At 36.0% G+C, this 25064-nt stretch overlaps 1 protein-coding gene and 2 pseudogenes across 3 annotated transcripts in view; all 3 read right to left on the bottom strand.

Annotated features, from left to right (window-relative positions):
• FAF1 (Fas associated factor 1) overlaps nt 1-25064 on the bottom strand; it is a 489058-nt gene that overhangs the window by 268923 nt on the left and 195071 nt on the right. For all 3 annotated transcript variants that reach the window (XM_028106760.2, XM_028106761.2, XM_028106762.2), the window contains exons 5-6: nt 13573-13664; nt 6716-6807 (exon numbers count right to left, since the gene is read on the bottom strand). In XM_028106760.2, coding sequence (XP_027962561.1) covers nt 6716-6807; nt 13573-13664 — 184 coding nt within the window. The remainder of the gene's footprint in view (nt 1-6715; nt 6808-13572; nt 13665-25064) is intronic.
• On the bottom strand, nt 15279-22262 carry LOC148164522 (elongation factor 2 pseudogene; annotated as a pseudogene).
• On the bottom strand, nt 22265-23230 carry LOC114212062 (cytochrome b-c1 complex subunit 7 pseudogene; annotated as a pseudogene).

The raw sequence follows: 25064 nt of genomic DNA, 5'->3' as shown, positions 1-25064 counted from the left end.
TGTAAAAAGCCAGTCAAGGAACTCATAATATAAAAGAATGTAATATATGACACCATATACCTCAAATGTGGGGAGGAGTAAAAAAAATGGGTTCAAATTTAAATCATGATCAACTTAATATAGCTATATGCAGAAGACATTGTATACAAACCTAATGGTAACCACAAATCAAAAACTACTAATGTATATGCAAAGAATAAAGAGAAAGAAAAATATATCACCAAAGAAAACCAGAAGACCATGAAAGAAAGACAAGAAAGGATCAGAGAAAATCTTCAGAAACACCCACAAAACAAGTAATAAAATGACAACATTAAAATAGACTAAATGCTCCAATCAAAAAATAAAGGGTGATGGAATGGATAAAAAAACAAGACCCATCTATAGGATGCCTACTAGAGACTCATTTTAGATCTAAAGAGTCCCATACACTGAAAGTGAGGGAATGGAGAAACATTTATCATGCAAATGGATGTCAAAAGAAAGCCAAAGTAGCAATACTTATATCAAACAAAATAGCCTTTAAAACAAAGACTGTAAAAAGAGATAAAGGAGGACTCTATATAATAATAAAGGGGACAATCCAGCAGAAAGGGGACAATCCAACAAGAAAATATAACAAATACAAATATTTCTGTACCCAATACATAAAACAGTTAACAACAAGCATAAAGGAACTAATCAATAAAAATACAATAATAATAGGAGACTTTAACACCCTCACTCACATCAGTGGACAGATCTAAACAGATTACCAACAAGGAAACAATGGCTTTGAATGACACACTGGACCAGAGGGATTTAACAGATACATTCAGAACATTTCAACCTAAAACAGCAGAATACACATTCTTTCCAAGTGCACATGGAACACTCTCCAGCATAAATCACATATTAGGCAAAACAAAACAGGCCACATCAAATTTAAAAAGAAGTCATACCATGCATCTTTTCTGACTACAACACTATGAAACTAGAAGTCAACCACAAGATAAAATCTGGAGGGGCGCCTGGGTGGCTCAGTCGTTAAGTGGCTGCCTTGGGCTGGGGGCGTGATCCCAGGGTGCTGGGATCGAGCCCCACATTGGGCTCCCTGCTCTGCAGGAACCCTGCTTCTCCCTCTCCCACTCCCCTGCTTGCATTCCCTCTCTCGCTATGTGTCTCTCTCTCTCAAATAAATAAATAAAATCTTAAAAAAAAAAAAGAAAAAATCTGGAAAGACCACGAATACATGGAGGTTAAATAACATGTTACTAAACAATGAATGGGTCACCAAAGAAGTAAGAAATAAAAAAAAGTACATGGAAACAAATGAAAATGAAAACACAATGGTTCAAAACCTTTGGGATGCAGCAAAAGTGGTTCTAAGAGGGAAGTTTACAGCAATATAGGCCTACCTCAGGAAGCAAGAAAAATCTCAAATAAATAACCTAACCTTAGACCTAAAGGAGCTAGAAAAACAACAAAAAACAAAACGTAAAACCAGCAAAATGAAGGAAATAATAAAGATTACAACAAAAATAAATGAAATAGAAATTTAAAAAACAATAGAAGAGATCAATGAAACCAGGAACTGGTCCTCTGGGGAAAAAAAAAAATCAATAAAACTGATAGACCTCTATCCAGATTCATCAAGAAAAAAAGAAAAGACCCAAATAAGTAAAATCACAAGTGAGAGAGGAGAAATAATAAAGACCACAGAAATACAAACAAGTATAAGAGAATATTATGAAAAACTATATGCTCATAAATTGGACAACCTAGAAGAAATGGATTTCCTAAAAACAAACAACCTACCAAAACTTAAACAGAAAGAAAGAGAAAATTTGAACAGACCAATTACCAGTAAGGAAATTGAATCAGTAATCAAAAAATTCCCAAGAAACAAAAGTCTAGGACCAGATGGCTTCACAGGAAAATTCTACCAAACATTTGAAGAGCTAATAACCTATCCTTCTCAAACTATTCTAAAAAACAGAAATGGAAGGAAAACTTCTAAATTCATTATATGAGGCCACCAGCATTACCCTGATACCAAAACCAGATAAAAACACCACACAAAAAAGAGAACTACTGGCCAATATCTCTGATGAGCATAGATACAAATATCATTCACCACAATCAAGTGGGATTTATTCTTGGGCTGCAAGGAATGTTCAATATTTGCAAATTAATCAACATGATACACATTATCAATAAGAGAAAGGATAAGAACCATATGATCATTTCAATGGATGCAGAAAAAGCATTGGACAAAGTACAACATTCATTCCTGATAAAAACTCTCAAAAAGTAGGTTTAGAGGGAACATACAAAAGGCCATACATGACAAAACCACAGCTAACATCATCCTCAATGGGCAAAAACTGAGGGCCTTTCTCCCAAAGTCAGAAAAACGACAAGGATGCCCACTCTCACCAATTCTATTCAACATATTACTCAAAGTCTTAGCCACAGCAATCAGACAACAAAAATAAATAAAAGGCATCCAGATCAGCAAGAAGTAAAACTCTCATTATTTGCATATGACATGATATCATATATAGAAAACCCAAAAGACTCCTAGAACTGACACAACAATTCAGTAAAAGTTGCAGGATACAAAATCAATCTACAGAAATCTGTTACATTTCTACACACCAATAATGAAGCAGCAGAAGGAGAAATCAAGGAATCGATCCCATATACAATTGCACCAAAAACCGTTAAGATACCTAGGAATAAACCTAACAAAACAGCTGAAAGACCTGTACTCTGAAAACTATAAAACATTGATGAAAGAAACTGAAGATGACACAAAGAAATGGAAAGACATTCCACGTTCATAGACTGGAAGAATAAATGTCTCTACTACCCAAAGCAATCTACCCATTTAATGTAATCCCTATCAGAATACCACAAGCATTTTTCACAGAATTAGAACAAACAATCCTAAAATTTGTATGGAACCACAAAAGGCCTGAAGAGCCATAGCAACCTGGAAAAAGAAAAGCAAATCTAGGGGCATCACAATTCCAGATTTCAAATTATTTTACAAAGCTGTAGTAATCAAAAGAGTATTACTGGAAAAAAAAAGACACATAGATCAATGGAAAAGAACAGAAAACCCAGAAATAAACCCACACCTATATGGTCAATTAATCTATGACAAAGCAGGAAAGAATACCCAATAGTAAAAAGATGGTCTCTTCAACAAATATTGCTGAGAATACTGAACAGCAACATGCAAAAGAAACGGAACCACTTTTCTACATCATATAGAAAAATAAATTCAAAATGGATGAAAGACCTAAATGTGAGACCTGAAACCATAAAAATCCTAGAAGATAACACAGGCATTAACTTCTCTGACATCAGCCATGGCAACTTTTTTCTACTTATGTCTCCTGAGGTAAGGGAAACAAAAACAAAAATAAACTATTGGGACTGCATCAATACCAAAAGCTTCTGCACAGTGAAGAAAACAATCAACAAAATCAAAAGGCAAACCTACAGAATGGGAGGAGATATTTGCAAATGACATTATCCAATAAAGGGTTAGTATCCTAAATATAAAGAACTTGTACAACTCAACACCCAAACACCAAATAATCCAATTAAAATATGGGCAGAAAACATGAACAGACATTTCTCCACAGAAGATACACAGATGGCCAACAGACACATGCAAAGATGCTCAACATCAGGGAAATGCAAATCAAAACCACCAGGTGATATCACCTTACACCTGTCAGAATGGCTAAAATCAAAAAACACAAGAGACAAGTCTTGACAGGAATGTGGAGAACAAGGAACCCTCTTGCACTGTTGAGAATGCAAACTGGTACAGCCATTCTGAAAACAGTATGGAGGTCCTCAAAACGTTAAAAATAGAATTACCCCACAATCCAGCAATTGCACTACTGGGTATTTACCCAAAGAATACAAAAACACAAATTCAAAGGGATACATGCACCCGTATATTTATAGCAACATTATTTACAACAGCCAAGATATAGAAGCAGCCAAAGTGTCCACTGATGATGAATAAAGATGTGGTATATATATATACAATGGAGTATTATTCAGCCATAAAATAAAATGAAATCACTATTTGCAACAACATGATGGAACTAAAGAGTATAATGCTAAGCAAACTAAGTCAATCAGAGAAAAACATATGCCATATGATTTCACTATGTGGAATTTAAGAAACAAAACAAATGAGCAAAGGAGAAAAAAAGAGAGAGAGAGACATAAACCAAGAAACACACTCTTAACTATAGAGAACAAACTAATGGTTATCAGAGGGGAGGTTGGTAGGGGGATGGCTTAAATAGATGATGGGGCTTAAGGAATGCAATAGTTGTGATGAGCTCTGGGTGATGCAAAGAATTATTGAATCTATATTGCACTCCTGAAACTAATATAACACTGTCGATTAACTAACTGGAATTGAAATAGAAACTTTAAAAAAATTCATAAAGCCAACTAAGGAAGACTACTTTAGTGCTATATTAAGTACTCATTCTCCAATAAAACACTGCATTTCATAAGCACTGTAAGGCCCTGCTTGCCTACGAACTGAGCAATTTGACAATCACACAATCAAAGGAAGGTCAGCCACATAGCAATGAAGAACATTTCCATTAACCCAGGAAGACATTTTGATAAATCCATTTAATCATGCAACTGGAAAGCAATAGATTATAACCAGTAATGTCTCCTATCTGCTCACAAGTATGTGGATTACATACTGGGTGACAGTGATTATACTCTGTTAACTAAACTACAAAAATAATGCCCTGACTAGGTACAGAACCATACATATAACTCCTTGTTTAACTTAATCTCATGTAGTGTTGATAACAACTTACTAGAAACACAAGGACTGCAAGTACTGTTTGGCTGTGTGTAATGATGTGCAAATTCAACCTCCCATTAATATGTGACCTTAACAGAAAATAAACAGTGACTGAAGAAATGTTTAAATTCTTAACCTAAAATGAACTATTAACAGACTGTCAAATACAATTACAATAGATTTAACTTTTTTCAGTTCAGTGATTTCTACTTTGGTACAAGCCATGTTTAATTTTTTTGCTACTATCTACCTGTAATGGCATAATTTATAATAAGAAATATACATTTGGTCTTCACTCCCCCCTCCAAGAGCTCCCTAAAACCCTTGGAATTTTCTAAATGATGAGAGTGATACAGGTGGAAGGAGCAAGGGATCTTTTATCATAACAAGCCCCTTTCAGCCACACAAGACTTTGTTCATGAGTTAATGACTTTGAGAAAAAACCCTCAGGATGAGGACTGGTTGCAAGGGAAAGCAAGCAAGTGATTAGAGGATTAGAACTTTCAGCTACCTGCATTCTCCCTGCCTCCACATTTGTAGGGAGGGCAGAGGGGCTGGAGGTTGAGTTAATTATTAATAGCCAATAATTTAGTCAGTAGTGCCTCTGTAATAAAGCCTCTATAAAAAACCCTAGATGAAGGGTTTTAAAGAGCTTTCACACTGGTGAACAAGAATGCATCTATGTGCGGTGAGGGTGGCACACCCCAAACTTTAAGCTCCTGTGCTCAAGACACTTCCAGATCTTGTCCTATTTATCTGTTCATCTGGTTGTTCATCTATATTCTTTAAAATATGTCTTATAACAAATTGGTAATAGTAAGTAGAGCACTTTTCTGAGTTCTGTGTGTCATTCTAGCAAATTATCAAACCCAAGAAGAGGGTTGTGGGAACCTCAATGTATACCCGCTTGTTCAGAAGCACAGGAGACAACCTAGACTTGAAATAGTATCCAATGTGGGAGCAGTCTTATGGAACTGAGCCCTGAACCTATGGGATTGATGCTATCTACAGGTAGATAGTTTCAGAATTTATTTAAATTATAGAACATCAAGCTGGTATTGAAGAATTGCCACATATTTGGTAGCCAGAAGTGTTCTGTGAGTAGTACAGTAGAGAAAAACAGTAATTTTTTCCTTCTACTATATAATAATAAAAATATTTGATACATGGTAGGAAAAGTTTGAGAATATCCCAAGTTTAGGCACACAGGTCTACACAAAATCACCAAGTAGTATTTAAAAAGAAGTAAATGTGTATAAAAACTGGGAAAATCTAAAAACAACTTAAACATAGTTCTGGAATGATACTGTACTCACAAAAATTATTACTCTATCACTAACATCATGTACCACCTAGCAATAATAATGCCATAATTTAATATTAAAATCATTTAATCATTCTATAAATGTCCCAAGTTTCACTGTGAATAATGAAAAAAGAATGAGAAACTTTATTCCAAAAAGAGATAAAATCTTAATAAAAATGTTGTATTAGTTCTTTTTAAGCTGTATTCTGCAGTGCCTGATGAATTTTCCTCCAAGGTATGCCTTCTTTAGCCATGGGAGAAGCTAGAGTTCCATTTACTCAATCTCTTCCTTTAACACTAGTCCTTCCCCTTCAAACAGAACAGTATCATTTTTGACTATTTTTCCCATAACAGAGTTTTGCTAAAGATTTTCTTTGGAAAAAAAATTCCACCACTAAAATCAAACTATCCAAACCAAATAGTCTGAAATTTTATGTAGTTAATACTTGTTGGTAAGTTAAAGCTTCAGCAAGATTTTTATTTCATTTTGATATTTATATACAGCTTAAAGCAACTTAACAATCAAGCTTTTCATTTCAGATTCTCAGGAAAAGTAAACACCTTACCCAGCATGACTAGATGATGAAGGTGGCGGCAAGTCTGGTGTAAGGACATAAAGACTGTTGTTTTTTGGCAAATGTAGCGATTTTAAGACCGTCTGAAAAAGAAAAATTAAAAACAAACAAAAAAATGACTGTTGATTGTACATTATTTTTTCCCTAAAGTTTTTAAAATTTTTTCAATATTGTAATTTTTTGAAACTTTTGACAATTTCCTAAACAGGATAATGCAGAACTATTGAAACCAAGTACCTTGTTTCTCATATATATATATATATATATATATATATATATATATATATAAGCATAAATATGAACATTAAAAATAAAATACAAAATCTTTAGCTCATGATGAGATACAATAGATAAGAACACAGTTAAGAGTCATTAACTTCTTCGTTGAAGAAGTATATCCTTGAAACTAATAAGCACTTCGTTCCAGGATCATTATAGCAAAAATTAGCACTGTACGTTTTTAGAGATCATAAGACTTAGAAAAGATCATAGTGAGCACCTTAACCCAATGACTTTATAGATGAGGAGCTGCAGCCTGAGAAGTAAGGTGACTTGGATGAGACCTCTAGTAAGTGTTACCTAGGTCACTTAACTCTTTCTCCAGAGAATTTTTATGTTAAAATGATCCATCCAGGGTGAATAAACTACTCTTGGGATACATCTGAACTACATCTTGAGAACCATACAAAGGTTCACTAAATTTTTTTGGCCATAAAATTACTACTTACCTTTCAAATTCCTAACTTGACGGTAAATACTAACATAGCTCAAACCCGTTTTTTTTTTTTAAAGTAGGCTCCACGCTGGGCATGGAGCCCAATCTCAGAACCCTGAGATCAAGACCTGAGTTGAGATCAAGAATCAAACAGTTAACTGACTCTGTCTCCTAGGCACCCCTCAAACTTTTTTTTGACAGCAAAATGCATTAAGAAACATATTTTATATCTTTATATCATAACTCAGGACATACATACTTATTCGACAGATATTTATTGAGCCACCTACTCTGTGCCAGAACTATTCCAAACACTGAGGATAAAGTGGTGAACAGCACAGTCTAAATCCCCTGATCTCTCATATAGAGCTTTACATTTTAGTAGGAATAAATAAAGTAAGTAACCTATGCAGCTGAATATTAAAAAGTGATTAATTTTTTGGACTACAGATAGATCAGAGAAGGGGGGTGAAAAATATGGGGGTGGGAAGTTATGTAATTTTAAACTGGATGATCAGGGTGGAGCTTACTTGGAATATGTGACATTTGAGCAAAGACTTAAAGGGGTGATAAAACAAATCATGAGAAAATACAGAAAAAGAATATATCAGGCAAAGAAAACAGCACAAAATGCTTAAGGAACAACAAGAAGTCCAATGTAACTGAAGTCAAATGAACACTAGTAGAGATAGGTCAGAGAGAGAACAGTCACGGTAGGGACAAGAAATATATTGAGCTATGGGCTTTGACTTTTACTCCTAATGAAAAGGTAAACTACTGGAGTGACACGATCAGATTCACATTTAGAAAGAATCACTGTCAGCTATGTTGAAAACAGATGGGAAGGGCTTGGCAGAGGAGGGTAGAAGCACACAGAAAGCTAATGGAATATACTAAGATAAGGGTGATAATGGCTTATGTCGTGTGATGGTAGTAGAAGTGATGCAAAATAGCTATATTCTGGATATATTTTGAAGACAGTGCCAAAAAATTTCTTGACACATTGAATATGTGTTATGACAGAAAAGGAGTCAGTAATGATCCTAAAGATTTTAGACTGAATAACTGGAAGGATGAAGTTACTATCAATTGAAATGGGAAAGAATGAAGATGAGGACTTCTATTTTGGGCAGATAAGTTTGAAATGTGTATTAGGCATTTAAGTGGAAAAGATAAGCAGCTGGATATATCAATCTGGAATTCAGGGAACAGATCTGGGGTGGAGATATAAATTAAACATATAAAACTGACTATGCACATAGATGCACTTAAAAATCATTACACCGGATAAGATCACCACTGAATTTAGTTATGTGGTCACTTCACTGGTACTTTGACAAGAGCACTAGCAATTCTCTGCCTAGACTGGGCTCAGGAGGCATTGGGAGAAATATAGACAAGAAATATAAACAAGTCTTTGGGGGAAGTTTTGTTATCAAGGGGACTAGAGGAATGGAGCGAATGCTGGAAGGAGAAGTGGGATCAAGAGAAAAATGCAAGAAAGAACATCATGTTTGTGGTTACACTCTATTAGAGGGAATGACCTACTAGAGAAAAATACTGATGATACAGGAAACACACGGAAGAATTAAGAGTGAAGTCCTTGAATAGGCCAGAGAAGACAAAGAATGTAAACTAAAGCAAATATGGAGGTGTGGTCTTTGAAAGGAGAATGGACAGGCCATCTAGAGTAACAAAAGAAGAGTATGTGTATAAGATGCAGGTAAGTAAAGAGAGAACAAGCTAGGAGCTTACAGAAATTTTCTTGTATTGCCTTTATTTTGTGAGTGAAACAAAATAGGAAGTCAAGTTATCAGCTGAAAGTGAGAATAAGGGAGAAGTGCTTTAAAGGTCTGAAGAGAGGATAAGTATAAAATAACCATTTAGGATGTGGATAAACCAGGTAAATATACTGTGATTGCCTAGCAACATTAAGGGACTCTCTAAAGATCATGATCATGAATTTAATGATACACCAATGATTTTATTTGTCTGTAGCCACATTTAGCTGTAATGCACAGAATAGATGGAGTTGGATTTATTGAAAATAAGGACTTTTGTCATGCAGGATCCATAAAGAAAGAGTTGAGACTCTACGCAAGAAAGTGATTATAATGATTAATTGTGGGATTTAATCCACTCTAAGGAAGGGAGGACATGAAAGAGGTAATGATCACAAACAGATGGTAGAAACAATGGACTGGAGGCCTAAATAGTGTTGAAGGATTGCTGGAGTTAAGATACCAAAGAAAATGAGCTAGAAAGATAAAGAGATAGTAAGCAGAAAATGGAAGCCTAAAATTAAGATTTGAAAATTATAATTAAATGATAGGACCACTGGAAGATATAGCTGATGCAGGATGGAGGAGAAGATTTCTGTAGGAAAGAAATTCAAGAAACTAAGAGGCCAGGGTATTGGAAGAACCACTTATAAAGATAGTTAAATTACTAAGAATTAAGGGGGGCAATTATAGACCAGAACCTAAAAATCATCAGGAAATGAGGGGAGATGACCTCAATGAATAGGTGATGACCTTTTAACATGAAATTCAAAGCTGAAGATTTTAAGAGAGGAAGGACTGATAAAGATCTGGAAGTGGAAGTGAGGTACAATAAGGACACATATTTTACCAGATAATCCAGTGGTATGATGGCTGCTAAAGAAAAGCAATTAACACTGGGAAGGCTAAAGAGAAAAAATGTCCTCAGGAAGGCAGGTTTCAGTCAGAGGAAGATGGTGAAAGGAATGTGCAGGGAAGAGGTTGACAACAGAGGGAATCTGGCTAGTGATAAAATTAGTTCCACAGGGAATAGCAAACAGGTTTCAGGTATTGTAAACAAAAAAGAATAGAGACAGATATGGCCTATGCAGAAACTATGGAAATTTGAGTGAGGGGTGATATGAGAATCTTAAGACTCCTTGCAGTGACTGGCATAAACAGTGGGAAAAGATGTAATAAAATTAGTCCTGGTTTAATCAAACAATAATGTTAAGGCTGAAAGTGTTGGAACGCAAGTGGAGTGAATGTCTAGGAATCTCTCTTAACCCTGCAGATGGAAGTAGAGACAGGAGGCTGATCTTACCCAAACATAAAACATGAGGAACTCATTCTTGATCCCTCCACAAGAAGGTCCATCTTACTAAGCACACAGTCTTACTCCATGAACATTGGGACTTCGTTTGACTAACATTAGCTATATGTTAAGTAAAAATAACCTTACTACTTGCAATGTACTCTAACATCTTCTACTCTATTTCTTTTTTTTAATGCTGACTATAACCCACTCAATTCACTTCACAATCCATTAATGGTTTGTAACCCATGATCTGCAAAAACACTGCAGTAGGTAGTTACTCGTAACTTCACCTTTAAGTTCCAAATCTTTATATCAAATATTTGTAAGTCCTCTTGGAAGTGATCTGTGTTACTTCTCTAGAGTTAACATTCAAACAAAACACACACATATATACATAGGAAAATTATTTTTTACCTTTCTATCTTTCATTATTTTAACTGTTGGAATCCTGATAAATGTTTACTCTTACCACTTGATCAAGTCACTACTGTCCTTTTGCCACACCACCATCCAAAGATTTTCCACTAAATCTTCACCCCAAATCACATATGGAATGATTATATAAATGGATACTTTCTTTAAGTCATTTATTTATTCATTCATTCCACAAACATTTACTCATGGGACTATGATAGAAATTGCTGGGATGGGAACCTAATTTTATACAGAGGCCTGTTAGAGAAAGTAATGTTTAAACTGAGACCTGAAGGATAAAATAGAGCCACCCATGTGAAGAACTGGGGGCAAAGCATTCCAAGCAGTTGAAGGTACAGGTAAAGATATAAAGTGCGTGGGTCTATTAGAAGAATTAAAAGGGGGTTTCTATGGCTGCATCACGGAAAGTGAGGGTACAAAAGGCTGAAGATGAGGTTGCAGAGGTGAGCAGTACATAAATAATACAATGCCTTTTGAACCATGGTGAATAGCCTGAATTTTATTCAAAGTGCAGTAAAAAACTGTCTTAACAGGAGAGTGATATAATTCAATTTATGTTCTTAAAAGATCATTCTGGCTGCTGTGTGGAGAATGTAAGAAAGAACCCAGGAAAGGAAGCTGGAAAAACAATGATGAAGCTATTACACTGGTCCAGGCAAAAGATGCTAATGGCCTAGATTAGGCAGCACGATAAAAATGCTGAAAAGTGACCATAGTTCAAATATATTTTGGAGACAGAAGCTATAGGACTTACCAAAGGATTAGGTGTTGTTTGAAATGGGAAAAGACTGGATGCCCATATTTTTGGATTCAGCAGTGGCTATATAGTGCTGCTGTTTATTGGGGGGAAACTGGTAGAGAAATGGTATGGAAAGGAAAACCAAGAGCTCCATTTTAAACATGCTACCTTTAAGATGTCATAAGGTATGCAAGTACAAAAGTGAACTACCAATTTGGATACATGAATTCACAGAAGTATAACCTGGAAATATAAATTTGGGGGCAATCAGAAAATTAATGGCATAGGAATAGCAGAAATCACCTTAGGAAAAGAGTACACAGAAATAAGTAACTGAAAATATTGTTGGTGACAAAAGACTATGTTCAAATATTAGAACAGACAGCTTTAAGAAAATTTTCAAAATAATTGCCTTTCTCTTCACAAACTATTGAAAATGCCATGTGCAAATGATTCATATCCATAGATTTCTCAATAAATGAACAAATAAATGATAGAGCCATATAAACAAATGCATTTTAGTGTTTTATTTCTGCCGAGATTGTTGATTTACTCAGATAGCATTTCTTTTTATTTTTTAACCTACGTTTCAATTACAACAGCCATGTAGCACAAGGTGTCAGCAAACTATGCCTATGGGACAAATCTATCCCACTGCCTATTTTTATATGGCCTATGAAGTTAAGGATGATTTTTACATCTTTTAAATGGTGGGGGAAAAAATCAAAAGAATATTTCATGATACGTGAAATTACATAAAATTCAAATTTTTGTGTCCATAAATAAAGACGTATTGGAAAACAGTCATGGCTCACTCTTTCACATATGGCCTATGGTTCCTTTCACACTACAACAGCAGAACTGAGTAGCTACAATGGAGACTGTATTGCCCACAAAGCCTAAAATATTTATAACCTGGTTCTGTATAGAAAGTCTGCTGACCCCTAAAATAGTACATCACTAACTTGTACCTAAATTTATAAATATCTTGCAATGTGAAATTCACATAAATACCTTATTGAAATACTCCAAACATCTCCATATACCAAATGAACTCACATATATTTATAAGCACAATGTCTACCAAAAGTCACTGACAAAGAACTGAACCAAAAGTTGAAGATTCTAAGTTTATGCCTAGATATTGAAATATCAAGTTAGTAACTATGAAAAGATCTGATAATTATTTGCACTTCAAACACCTAAAACTTTAGCATTAATTCATTTCTTTCCTTCCCTCCCCACTTTCTCTATCAGACAAAGAAACAGAATGTGAAATATTTAATACCTGAGGCTGCTACTGGGTCCTTGAGAACAGCAACTACCGTCTTAAAATTGCAACACTTTATAAAAATTCTTAAAGTACAATTCATTCCATGTACTTGCCACTACCCAAGTAAACAAAGATTCTTACCATTAAATTTTCCAAGTTTAAAAAAATGCCTTATTATTATCTTTGTTCCATTATCAATATTGGCATACATGTATACATTGTGTATGACTTCTTTCAGGCCAATTAAGTAAATGTTCAGCAAATTATTATTCCAGGGCACTTACTGACACCCTATGAGGTTTGATTAAAAAAGTAAAAGCTCTCAAAAAAGAGTGCCAAACTAACTCCTATATAACAGATAGAAACAGGAAAAACATGCCATATAGTGTTCTCATTTACATACCTAATTCATTCAAAACTATTGTTGGTTTACCATGAAAATGTTTTAACTTGAAAAACACTGTTGGCTGATTCCTTAAACTAAGTTACTATTACCAAAATCTACTTCTGTCATATGTGACAAAACTAATAAAAACCAATTTTTATATATCATTTAGTCAATTGCATGACTTAACTTTCTTTTATTTCTAGGCAATTAAGAAACTCACACTGTCTTCCACATCTCCGGTCTTCCAGCCTTTCAACAGCATTTTAGACACAGGTATCTGAAGTTCATTTTCTAGAATCTGTTTAATCTCTCCTGTATAAATAAGAAAAGACTGAATATTACTAACAAAATAATGCAATCAACATTTGTCCATATCTAGGGCTACCAATATTAGGCATATGGTACACAGTCAATGACATTTGTCTGATGAATAAGAAAATTTCCATATTCCAAACTTCAAATCTTAAACAAATGTTGCCCCTTTGAAGAACTCAGGCTTCAAGATTAATTATGACAAAAGACTCTACAATTAATTAACTAGTTAATTAATTGCATAGCTTTTTAAAAGAAATAGATACCAGTGATTGGGGCTTTGATTAGAAACAACCTATTTTAAACCAATCAACTGACAATACCACTATGTGCTCAGCATGTGGTAGGAATAGCAAGTAAAGTATAAAATGAAGGGGTATAGTATAAGCAAAGCAGATTTTAGAATGAAGATTTGGGTCTTGAAGAAATTGAATATCTATTCTTAGTTTTTGTATCATAAAATGGAGAATAATATTGCCTTTCTTAACTATTTCTAGGGTCTAAGGATAAAAGGAAATAACACCCATGAAAGCAGCTGAAAAATAAAGCCAATGTATATAATCTAGAAGACAATTTAAATTATGTTAAAGAGAAAAGCAACAGAATTTCGAAAAGAAAAAAATGTATTGGATAAGTAGAGAAGGCTTTATGAGAGAGATGAGACTGAAACCCAGATTGAAGGATAGCTGAGTTGTGAAGGAGTGCCACACCAAAAGTTATTCTATTCTATTCAGTGAAGACAAAAGACTTAAAGGTAAAAAGGCAAAAATGAACATGATGCTAATGAAAAACAGTGAGGAATCAAAATTTTCCCAGTGTTCCACAAATTATTTTTCAGGAATCAAGTCTACTTATAAATCAATCAGCTAATTTCTAGAACTACAGTATATTAAGCAGATTGTTGAATCAGAATATACAAGTTTTGCATGTATCTACTTCTATTAGGTTGTTGCTAATCTATACTTTTTTTAAAAAAGTATATTTTTAAAAGTATACTTTTTCATAGTTTATTTTTAGAGAGAGAGAGAGCGCATGAGCAGGGAAAGGGGCAAAGGGGGAGGGAGAGAATTTTTTTTTTTCACCACCATATCAAATTTATTATTCCAATGGCACTAATACAGCTGGAGGTGCTAACGGTGACACTGCACAAAGTTTCCTGTCTTCTAGCTTCTGTCCAAAGAGAAAGGTCTACCCGCTTGTTCCTTCCCCCTTTCTGGGGGAAAATCCACCATGGGCCATTTACCCAAATAAACCTCTCAAAACATTATTTTATTTATTTATTTTTTTTGGACATTTGAGTTTCTGAAATGGAAAAAAGTGTTAAGTGCCCCATCCCGCCTCCCCCACCCCCACCGGCCGAGTAAGTCCCTGCTGCCAGGGCATTTCTGTTGCCTCTGAAATCTTGAAATAAATATCGAAAGAAACAGCATCCAAGTGTTCACATTGAGTGATGACACTGAGTGGGCCCCAAGAACCTGTCAGGTGGAGCGTCCCCATGAACAGTCTCGAGGTGTTATGGAGAATGCAAGGGCTTGTCACTGTGGTCGACTGTCAGTTGGGTACAGGGGCTGTGCTGAGTCCCACCCGGGGTGGTGGGCTGCAGGTGAGGGCTGCCTACAATTTGTTCAGGAAGTTGTCCAGGGCCAGGATGCCTTCCTTCAGGCCTTTGCACTTGCGTGTTTCGGCTACCACCTGGCTGGGGTGGCTGGTGTTGTCAAAAGGATCCCCGGGCAGGATCTGCCAGTGGTCAAAAACGCACTGGGGGAAGGCCTAGCCACCAGTGTTGGACCTCAGGTCAGCAGTGAAGCCAAAGGACTCATTCACGGGCAGAAAGTTCTTCACGACAAACATGGGCATGCCAGCCACCTGGGACTCCTCAAACACATCAGTCCGCTTCCTGTTCAGGACACCGTAGATGCCACCAACCACTTGTTCCAGACACTGAATCTCCATAAGGTAGATGGGCTCCATAAGCCGGGGCTAGGCAGTCAGCACACTAGCATAGACGCAGCGCCGGGCAGTGGGGATGATCTCCCCCACCGGCCCCCTGCGTGGTGGATGGCGTCCACATGCAGGGTCACGTTGTGGATATCAAAGCACACAACACGCGTATTTTCTTTGCACAGAGCCCCCTCTTTGGTGGCCCACTGGAAGCCAGCTACCATGCTATCCTTGATCTCGTTGAGGTACTGCACAACCTTGGTGATGTCAGTGAGGACGCTGGGGCCAGTGCCATCAGGCCTGAAGCACCAGATCTTGCGGGCCTCAGCCACATCCCACTCATACTTCTCGGCCAGATAGTGGGCCCGCTGCTTGAGCTCCTGCCCGGCGGACACCTCACTCTTGTCAATGTCCTCAGCCAGGCCATCAGGGAAGGGCCATGCCTTCATGTACAGCTGGTTGGGCTTGTTGGAGAACTTGGACAGGCAGAGCACATTTGACTCCTCACTGACACTCTCACAATAGGAGGCTATGTGGTCAGATTCCTTGATGGGCATGCAGGCATGGTCCTCCTCCAGGTCCTTCAGACAAATCTCCAGGTGCAGCTCCCCAGCCCCTGCGATGATGTGCTCCCTGGACTCCTCAATGATGCACCATAGGGTTCGACTTGGCCAGCCGTTTCAGACCCTCCACTAGCTTGGGAAGGTCAGCCAGATTCTTGGCCTCCACAGCAACCTAGATGACAGGGCTCATGCTGAACTTCATCACCCGCATGTTGTGGACATGCTCAAAGGTAGTGTTGGTGCCAGTCTTCACCAGGAACTGGTCCACCCCCACCAGACCCACAACGTTCCCACAAGGCACATCTTCAATGGGCTCCACATAACGGCCCATCATCAGGAGTGTCCTTTGGATGGGTTTCAGATACAGGTCCTCCTTCTTCCCAGGGGTATAGTTGGGTCCCATGATCCTGACCTTCAAGCCAGTGGACACCAGCCCAGAGAACACACAACCAAAGGTGTAGAAGGTCGGCAAGAGGGAGAGAATCTTAAGCAGGCTTCATATCCAGCATGGAGCCTGTGATACAGGCTCAATCTCACGACCCTGAGATCATGACCTGAGCCGAAATCAAAAGTCAGGACACTTAATTTACTGAGCCACCCAGGCGCCCCCGGTCTATACTTTTAGATTAACACATAATTCAACCCCATTTATAATAAGTGATTAAATACTGAAAAAAACCTGATTGTTATATATTAAAAGAGGAAAAACAGTTCCCTGCTGACAAAGGAAAAGAAGGGGGAAAAAAACTTAAGCTACACAAGTACTATGGAAATACAGTTGCCAAAGTAAGCAGGGCTACAATCAAACACCTCATGCCTTAGTGACAAAGTTTTACTTCCCCAAAGAAAATTCCTATCTGGGCACTTTTGATAGTGATTAAATGTCATAATATATTTTACAAGCACAAACTATATCAACTTTGGACTTCAAAAATGTCACTGCTGACAAAGAATTGTTCTTTTATGGAAATGATAGAAAAAAATAAGCCATACTTTTTATAACAAATATATATAAACATTGCCTTTTCGTTTATGGCTAAGGTTGGTATTTCTAGAGCTGTACTTGTCTGGAATTGAGCTTATGCTCTTGCAAGTCTGCCCAGTGCTTTCGTCTTAGAAACCAATCTTCACCTGACATCTTCTCTTAGACTCCTGGAGATACTCTCAGCATTCACAACCTAAAAGAAGTTTCTTAAAGAAAAAACAAAAAGAGATCTTAAGTTGAAGTTGCAGTTACTCTTTGCAACAAGCTTGGGCAACATATAAAAAGTCTAATTCCACAGGTAGAGAAGAACAGAAAATGAAACCAGAATCTTGACAGCAACCTGATTTCCTCATATTTTAAAAATTTATTCTGTTGGTCTCAATTTCTTCTTCTGTAAAGTGGGGATAATTATAGTACCAACACTTCATTGGGTTGTTGCATTAAATCACAAAAGGCATGGAAATATTTTATATTAGTATGTGTCTCAAAAAATGTTGGTTATTTTGATTTGTATTAACTAAGGTAATACACACATAAATGTCTAGCATAGTACCTGGCCAGTCCAGATTCTAAAGAAACAGTAGTTATTGTTTTAGGGATATCCAAAATAATATAGGTCAGTGTAGTACTAGAATGCAGCAAGTTTCAGAGCCAGTATTCATATCTGGGTTGGCCTGACACCAAAGATCTTAACACAAGATGGCATTGCCAATACAGCACCCTTAATATGTTACTTGGAAAAATGAAGCTATGCAGATGTCATTAAGAGCAGTCCATTGAATTTGCAAACCATATATCTGATAAGGAATTAATATCCAAAATATACAAAGAACTCACAACACAATAGTAAAACACACACACACACACATACACACACACAATCCAATTAAAAATGGGCAAGCATGGGGCGGCTGGGTGGCTCAGTCAGTTAAGTGTCTGCCTTTGGCTTGGGTCATGATATCAGGGTCCTGGGATAGAGCCCTGCATTGGGCTCTGCACTCAGTGGGGAGTCTGCTTAAGGATTCTCTCCCTCTTCTCTGTCCCTCCCCCTTGTTCTTTCTCATTCTCTAAAATAAACAAAATAAATCTTTAAAAACAAATGGGCAAAGGACCGGAACAGGTATTTTTCCAAAAAAGATATACAAATGGCTAAGAGGTAAATGAAAAGGTGCTCAGCATCACTAATTATTAGGGAAATGCAAGTCAAAACCACAATGAGATATCACCTCATGCCTATTAGAATGGCTACTATCAAAAAGACGAGTAATAACAAATGCTGGCAAAGATGTGGAGAAAAAGGAACCCTTGTGCACGGCTGGTGGAATTGTAAATTAGCACAACCACTAGGGAAAACAGCACGGAGGGTCCTCAAAAAATTAAAAACAGAATTACCATATGATCCAGCAATATATTCAAAGGAAACAAAAACACTATGTCAAAGAGATATCTGCACCCTCACGTTCATAGCAGCATTATCTACAATAGCCAAAATACTGAAGCAACCTAAGTGTCCACTGATGGATGAATGAATGAAGAAGTTACGATGTATGTGTACATTTCAATATTCAAACATAAAAAAGAAGGAAATCCTGCCATTTTTGATAACATGAACAGACCTTGAGGGCATTATGCTAAGCGAAAGAAGTCAGATATAGAAAGACAAGTACTATATATCTCACTTACATGTGGATCTAAAAAAAGAAAGAAACACACAGAAAAAGAGATCAGATTTGTAATAACCAGAAGTGGAGAGTTGGGAAGTGGATGAAGGTGTTCAAAAGATACAACTTCCAGTTATAATATAATAAGCACTGGGGATATAGTAGCACAAAAAGATACCCATATCCCTTTTGAAACAAAAACCTTCTCCCACCCAACCACTGATTTTCCTTCTCATTCTAAAGATTAGTTCTGTTACCTTTTATGCCTGGGTTCTTTTGCTCTGCATAATGTTTTTGACATTCATCTACACTGTTGTGTGTACCAATAAGGTTCTTTTTCATTATTTAGTAGTATTTCATTATATTGTAAGGTAGGCATCTTCTGAAATGGCTTCCAGTACTCCCCACCCTCATGGTATTCATGCCCTTTGTAATTCCCTCTCCCGTGAGTGTGAGCTGTACCAAATTACTTCTAATGAAGAGAATATAATAATGGTGATGGGATGTGACTTCTGAAACAGGTTTTAAGACTATGGTTTCCATCTTGCTAGCACACTCTCTCTTGCCCTTTACTTGTTCTCTCTGATGAAACCAACTGCCCTGTAAACTGGTATACAGAGAGGCAAACACAGTAAGGAATAGAGGGCAGCCTCCAACCAAGAATGAGTGAAGAGCTGAGTCTCGGCTCAACAGCCAACATGGAAATGAATCCTGTCAGCAACCACATCAGTGATCTCAAAAGTTTATACTTCCTTAGTTGAGCCTTGAGATGACATACTAATTGCAGCCCATAAGAGACCAGCTAAGCCATGCCTGGATTCCTCATCTACACAAACTGAGATAACAAAATGTTTTCTTAAATCACTAAATTTTGAGTCATTTGTTACACAGCAACAAATAAAATACATATGGATATTGCACAATTTGTTTATACATTTTGCTGCTGATAAACATCTGTGTTTATGTTTTTTCCCTACTGCAAATAAAGCTACTCTGAACATTGTGTAAACCCTTTTGTAAATATGTGTTGATTTCTCTTGAATAAATACCGAAGAATGGAATTGCTAGACTGTATGATTAACTTTTTAAAAACTGCCAAACTGTTTTCCCAAGTGATTATACCATCATGAATTCCACCAAAGTTACAATGGCTGCATATCACTATCAACAAAAAGAATTTTCTGTCTTTTTAATTTTAGTCATTCCAGGGGCTGTGGTTTCTAACTATGGTTTTAATTTGTATTCCCTGATGATTAATAACTAATGACACTGATCATCTTTTTGTGTGCTTAATGGCTATTGCCTATCTTCTATAAAGCACTGAATAGATGTGTTACAACTCGACCTTGCATTGTTCTTAATCTTAGGGGGGAAGAATTTAGTCTTTAATTATCAAGTATTGTATTAGTTGTATGTTCTTCAGCAAAGTGCTTTATGAGGTTGACAAAGTTTCCCTCTTAGTAGTTGTGAGTATTTTTATTTTACAACATGAATGGGCATTAAGTGCTTTTTCCTCCACCTACTGAAATGATCAGATGAATTTTCTCATTTATTATTCTAATATGGTGAATTACAAGAATGATTTATAAGCTGCTAAAGAAGCTTTGCATTCCTGGATAAACTTTGACCGTGAGGTATATTATATACATGTGTATTTTATTATATTTTACTGAATTCAACTGGCAAATATTTTTTTAAGATTTTATTTATATTTGAGAAAGAGCAAGAAAGCGCACGAGCGGGGTGGGAGGCAGAGGGAGAGAGACAAGCAGACTCCACGTTGAATGCAGAGCCCAATTTGGGGCTTTATCTCATGAACCTAAGATCATGACCTGAGCCAAAATCAAGAGTTGGACCTTAACCAACTGAGCCACCCAGGCACCCCAACCTGCAAATATTTTGTAAAGAATTTCTGCCTCTATAATTTTAAGAAATATTGGTCTGTAGTTTTCTTTTCCTGTAATGTCTTTATCTGGTTTTAGTATTAGAGTAATGCTGATTTCATGAAATTAATTAGGAAATACATTATTCTTTCTCTATTTATGAATGATTGCTCGTATTTCTTCCTTAAATATTAGATAGACTTTACCAGTGAAGCCATCTAATAATTGGGATTGCTTTCTGGGAAGGTTTTTGATTATCAATTCAATTTATATATTTGATGCACACCTATTCAGATTTTTTATTTTTTCTTCTGTTGGCTGTAATTTGTACCTTTAAAATAATCTTTATAGCTTCTTTAAGTTTGATATATCTTTTAAATTTACTGGCATAAATTTGTTCTTGATGTTGCCTTATAACCCATTTAACATCTAAAGTTTCCTTTCATTTCCAATATGAACAACTTGTGCTTTCTTTCTTTTGTTCTTATTCACAGTATCAAGTGAATTATCAATTTTATTCATCTACTCAAAAAACAGCTGTAAGTTTTATTTATTTTGTTCATTCACTCTACTATTAATCAGTTTTCTGCTTTACTGATTTCTGTTTATGTGTATACACATATATAATTTGCTTCCTTCTATAGTTACTTTGGGATTTTATTTGCTCTTTTTAAAAAAAATTCTTAACAGCTTTATTGTAATTGACATGAAATAAACTGCACATATTTAAAATCTACAATCTCACAAGTTTTGACAAATATATCCAAAAAGTGAAATTCATCATATGCAAGTTTGTAGGTTTATGCATAAAAAGGTTTTTTATGCCCCTTAGTAATTCCTCTACACTCTCCTTACTTCATCCCCAGAGAACTGCTAATTTGATTTCTGTAACTATGGTTTAGTTAGAATTATCTATGATTTTATATAAATGGAACTGCATAATATACTTTTTAAATCTGGCTTCTTTCATTCAAAAAGTCTGAGATTCTCCCACATTGTTGTGTGTAACAACAGTCCATTTCTTTTATTCCTAAGTAGTATTACATTATATAGATATACAACAATGTGTTTATCCATCCACTGATTTATGGGCATTTGGGGTTATCTATAGTTTGGTGCTTTTACAAATAAATTGCCATAAACAATAATGTACATGTCTTGATAGACATGCTTTCACTTCTCTTGGGTAAACACCCAGAAGAGGAATGGTCATTGTATAATAACTTTGTAGAAAACTGCCAAACTCTTTCCTGAAGTGGTTTCTACTGTGATATCTTCAAATTTACTAATCTTTTCTTCTTCACCGTCTAATCTGTTAATCTCAGATGAAAATCAATTTTTCATCTCAGGCATCATGGTCTTCATTTCTAGACACTCAGTTTGGGCCATTTTAACTTTTTCAATGACTTATTATTTTAAATCTTTTTATTTTTTTATAATTACAACAGACATTTATTTAAAGTAATACATTTGCAGCTCAAATAGTTCTAAATTGTACATTTCATGTTTACCCAACTTCTTAAAAATATTTGTAGGATAGCTGCTACCACAGATTTCAATTCCATGATTATTTCTTTGCCCATTCTTCTCTTTTATTTCCCAAATAACTTCTTTCAGATATGGTTCAAAGTAGAATTTATCCTCTTCATATTTTATCCACTGCTCTTTAGGCAAAATCTGCTACCTCATAGTCAGGTCCAGTGCTCTCTTAATGTGAAACATCCTGTCGTTATAAAGGTTCTCAAGAAGACTTCTTATGGCCTCTTTCACATCATCATTCTCAAATATCACCTTGCACTAAACCCAGTTTATTGAACTCTGCCACCAAGGAAACCACAGGCTTGCTCACATTTTTTACCCTTTTCCTCTCTCTTTTAAATGTAAGCATAAGAGAGCTATAAAAACTATTTTAAAATGTCCATACCTGCTAATTCCAACATCTATGTCAGTTATGAGTTGTTTTTAATCTCTCTCCTCATTATGGGCCAGGTTTTTCTGAATCTTTGAATGCCTGGCCATCTTTATTGGATGCCAGACATTGTGGATTTTACCTTGATGGGTACTGAATATTTTTTTATTCCTATATTCTTGGGCTTTGTTCTAAAATGCAGGTAAGTTACTTGGAAACAGTTCAATGTGCTTGGGTCTTTCTATTAAGATGTCAGTGAGTATCAACCAAGTAGTACTTAATCTAAAGCTAATTATTCCCCATTACCAATGCAAAAGCCTTGAATACTCTATCCAAGCTTCATGAATTATGAGGTTTTCTTTCCTAGCTTGTGAGCACAGATACTATTCCTAATAGTATTCCTTCTAAGCCTTTTGGGTGGTTTATTTAGCTGTTTTAAGAGTGAAGGTAAATCTTGTTGCTGTAAGTGGAAGGAGCGGAGGGGACACTTTTCCTACTTCTTAGTAGAAGGGCTGATCATTGCTTTTAGAACTTTCTTCTTTTGTAATTAAGCATTTGTATTTGAACCATAAATTTCCCTCTCAATACCACTTTGTCAGCATCAAACAAATGTTGATATGCCATGTTTCCATCTTAATTTAGTTCAAAATATTTTCTAATTTCTTTTGTGATTCCTTCTTTGATCTAGTTTATTTAGAAATATGATAATTTCCAAATACATCAGGATTTCCCAGACTCTTGATTTCTATTAATTCCACTATTGTTAGAGAACACACTTCACATGATTTTTAAACTTTTAGTGACTTGTTTTATGGCTGAGTATATTTTATGCCTTAATGAATGTACCAACTGCATATGAAAAGAATGTGTATTTTGCTGTGATTATGAGGAGTCTACACACTTCAAATAGATCAAACTGGTTGGTATGTTGTTCGTATTTGCTGTTGGTCTGAACATTTACTATGAGAAAGGAGTGCTGTAATCTCCAATTACCACTGTGGGTTTGTCCATTTCTCATTTCAGTTCTATCAGGTTTTGTTTTATATACTTTCCAACTCTGTTATTAGACATGTGCATTTTTTTTTTATTTTATTTATTTGACGGAGAGAGACTCAGCGAGAGAGGGAACACAAGCAGAGGGAGTGGGAGAGGGAGAAGCAGGGTTCCCTCAGAGCAGGGAGCCAGATGCAGGGCTCAATCCCAGGATCCTGGGACCATGATCTGAGCCAAAGGCAGACACTTAACAACTGAGCCACCCAGGTGCCCCAGACATGTGCACATTTATGATACCATGTCTTTGTGATGACTATGATGAGTTGCCATTTTCATCACAAAATGTCTCCATTTGGCCTTAATAATAATCCTTGTCCAAAAGTCTACTTCATTTAATATTAACATAATACAATGTTACTAATGTAACATTTCATATCCTGATTAGCGTTTTCCTATATATATTTTAATATTATACTTTATATTTAAAGTGGGTTTCTTGTACATACATATTTGGTTTTCCTTTTTTATCCAGTCTTACAGTCTCTACCTCCTAATAAGAATGTGAGACAGGGGAGCCTGGGTGGCTCAGCCAGTTGAGCTTCTGACTCTTGGTTTCCACTCTGATCATGATCTCAGAGGGTCAAGGGATTGAGCTGCATGGGAATCCCAGCTCGGTGCACAGTAAGCTTGGGAGACTTTCCCTTTTCCTCTTCCTCCCCCCCTTTTACCTCTCCCCAGATGTGTGCACACATGTGCATGCTCTCTCTAAAATAAATAAAATCTAAAAAAAAAGAAAAGAAAAAGAATGTGAGATAATTTATATTAATTGTATTCATGGCCTTATTGTTTTATATTCATCCTATCTTATTTTTTATTTTAGTATCTCTTTCTACCTTCATTTGAATTTATTATTTTTAGGTATTCCATTTCATTTCAAACTTTGGCTTAATAACTATAATCTGCATTTCACTGTTTTAGTGATTGCTCTTGGGTTTACAATTTGCATTTTTATTTATTTTTTTTTAAGTAGGCTCCTTGCCCAATGGGGAGCCCAACACAGGGCTTAAACTCATGACCCTGATATCAAGACCTGAGCTGAGATCAAGAGTTAAATGCTTAACCAAATGAGTCACCCCGGCACCCCAATATGCATTTTTAACTTAACAGTCTGCCTTCAAATAATATAGAACTTGTCTTATAATAGTATACTTATATTCTCCTTTCCTGTTGTGTGTTTTCATACATTTACTTCTACATAATTCATAAATGCCACGATATACTGTAATTACTTTCACTTTTCAAATGTCTCTTTTTAAAAAATTATAAATAAAAAATTTCTCATATGTACCCAAATATTTACAATTTCTGGTGCTCTTCATTTATTTGTGTTGATCTAATTTTCCATCTGTTATCATTTCCTTTCAGCCTAAGGAACTTCCTTTAATATTTTTTGTAGCTTCTGTTT

This window comes from Eumetopias jubatus, unplaced genomic scaffold (assembly GCF_037043125.1).
Source record: "Eumetopias jubatus isolate StellerSeaLion01/CBP00866 unplaced genomic scaffold, mEumJub1_p1.0 scaffold_4, whole genome shotgun sequence".
Lineage (NCBI taxonomy): Eukaryota > Metazoa > Chordata > Mammalia > Carnivora > Otariidae > Eumetopias > Eumetopias jubatus.
This window is presented reverse-complemented; position numbering and strand designations above follow the sequence as displayed.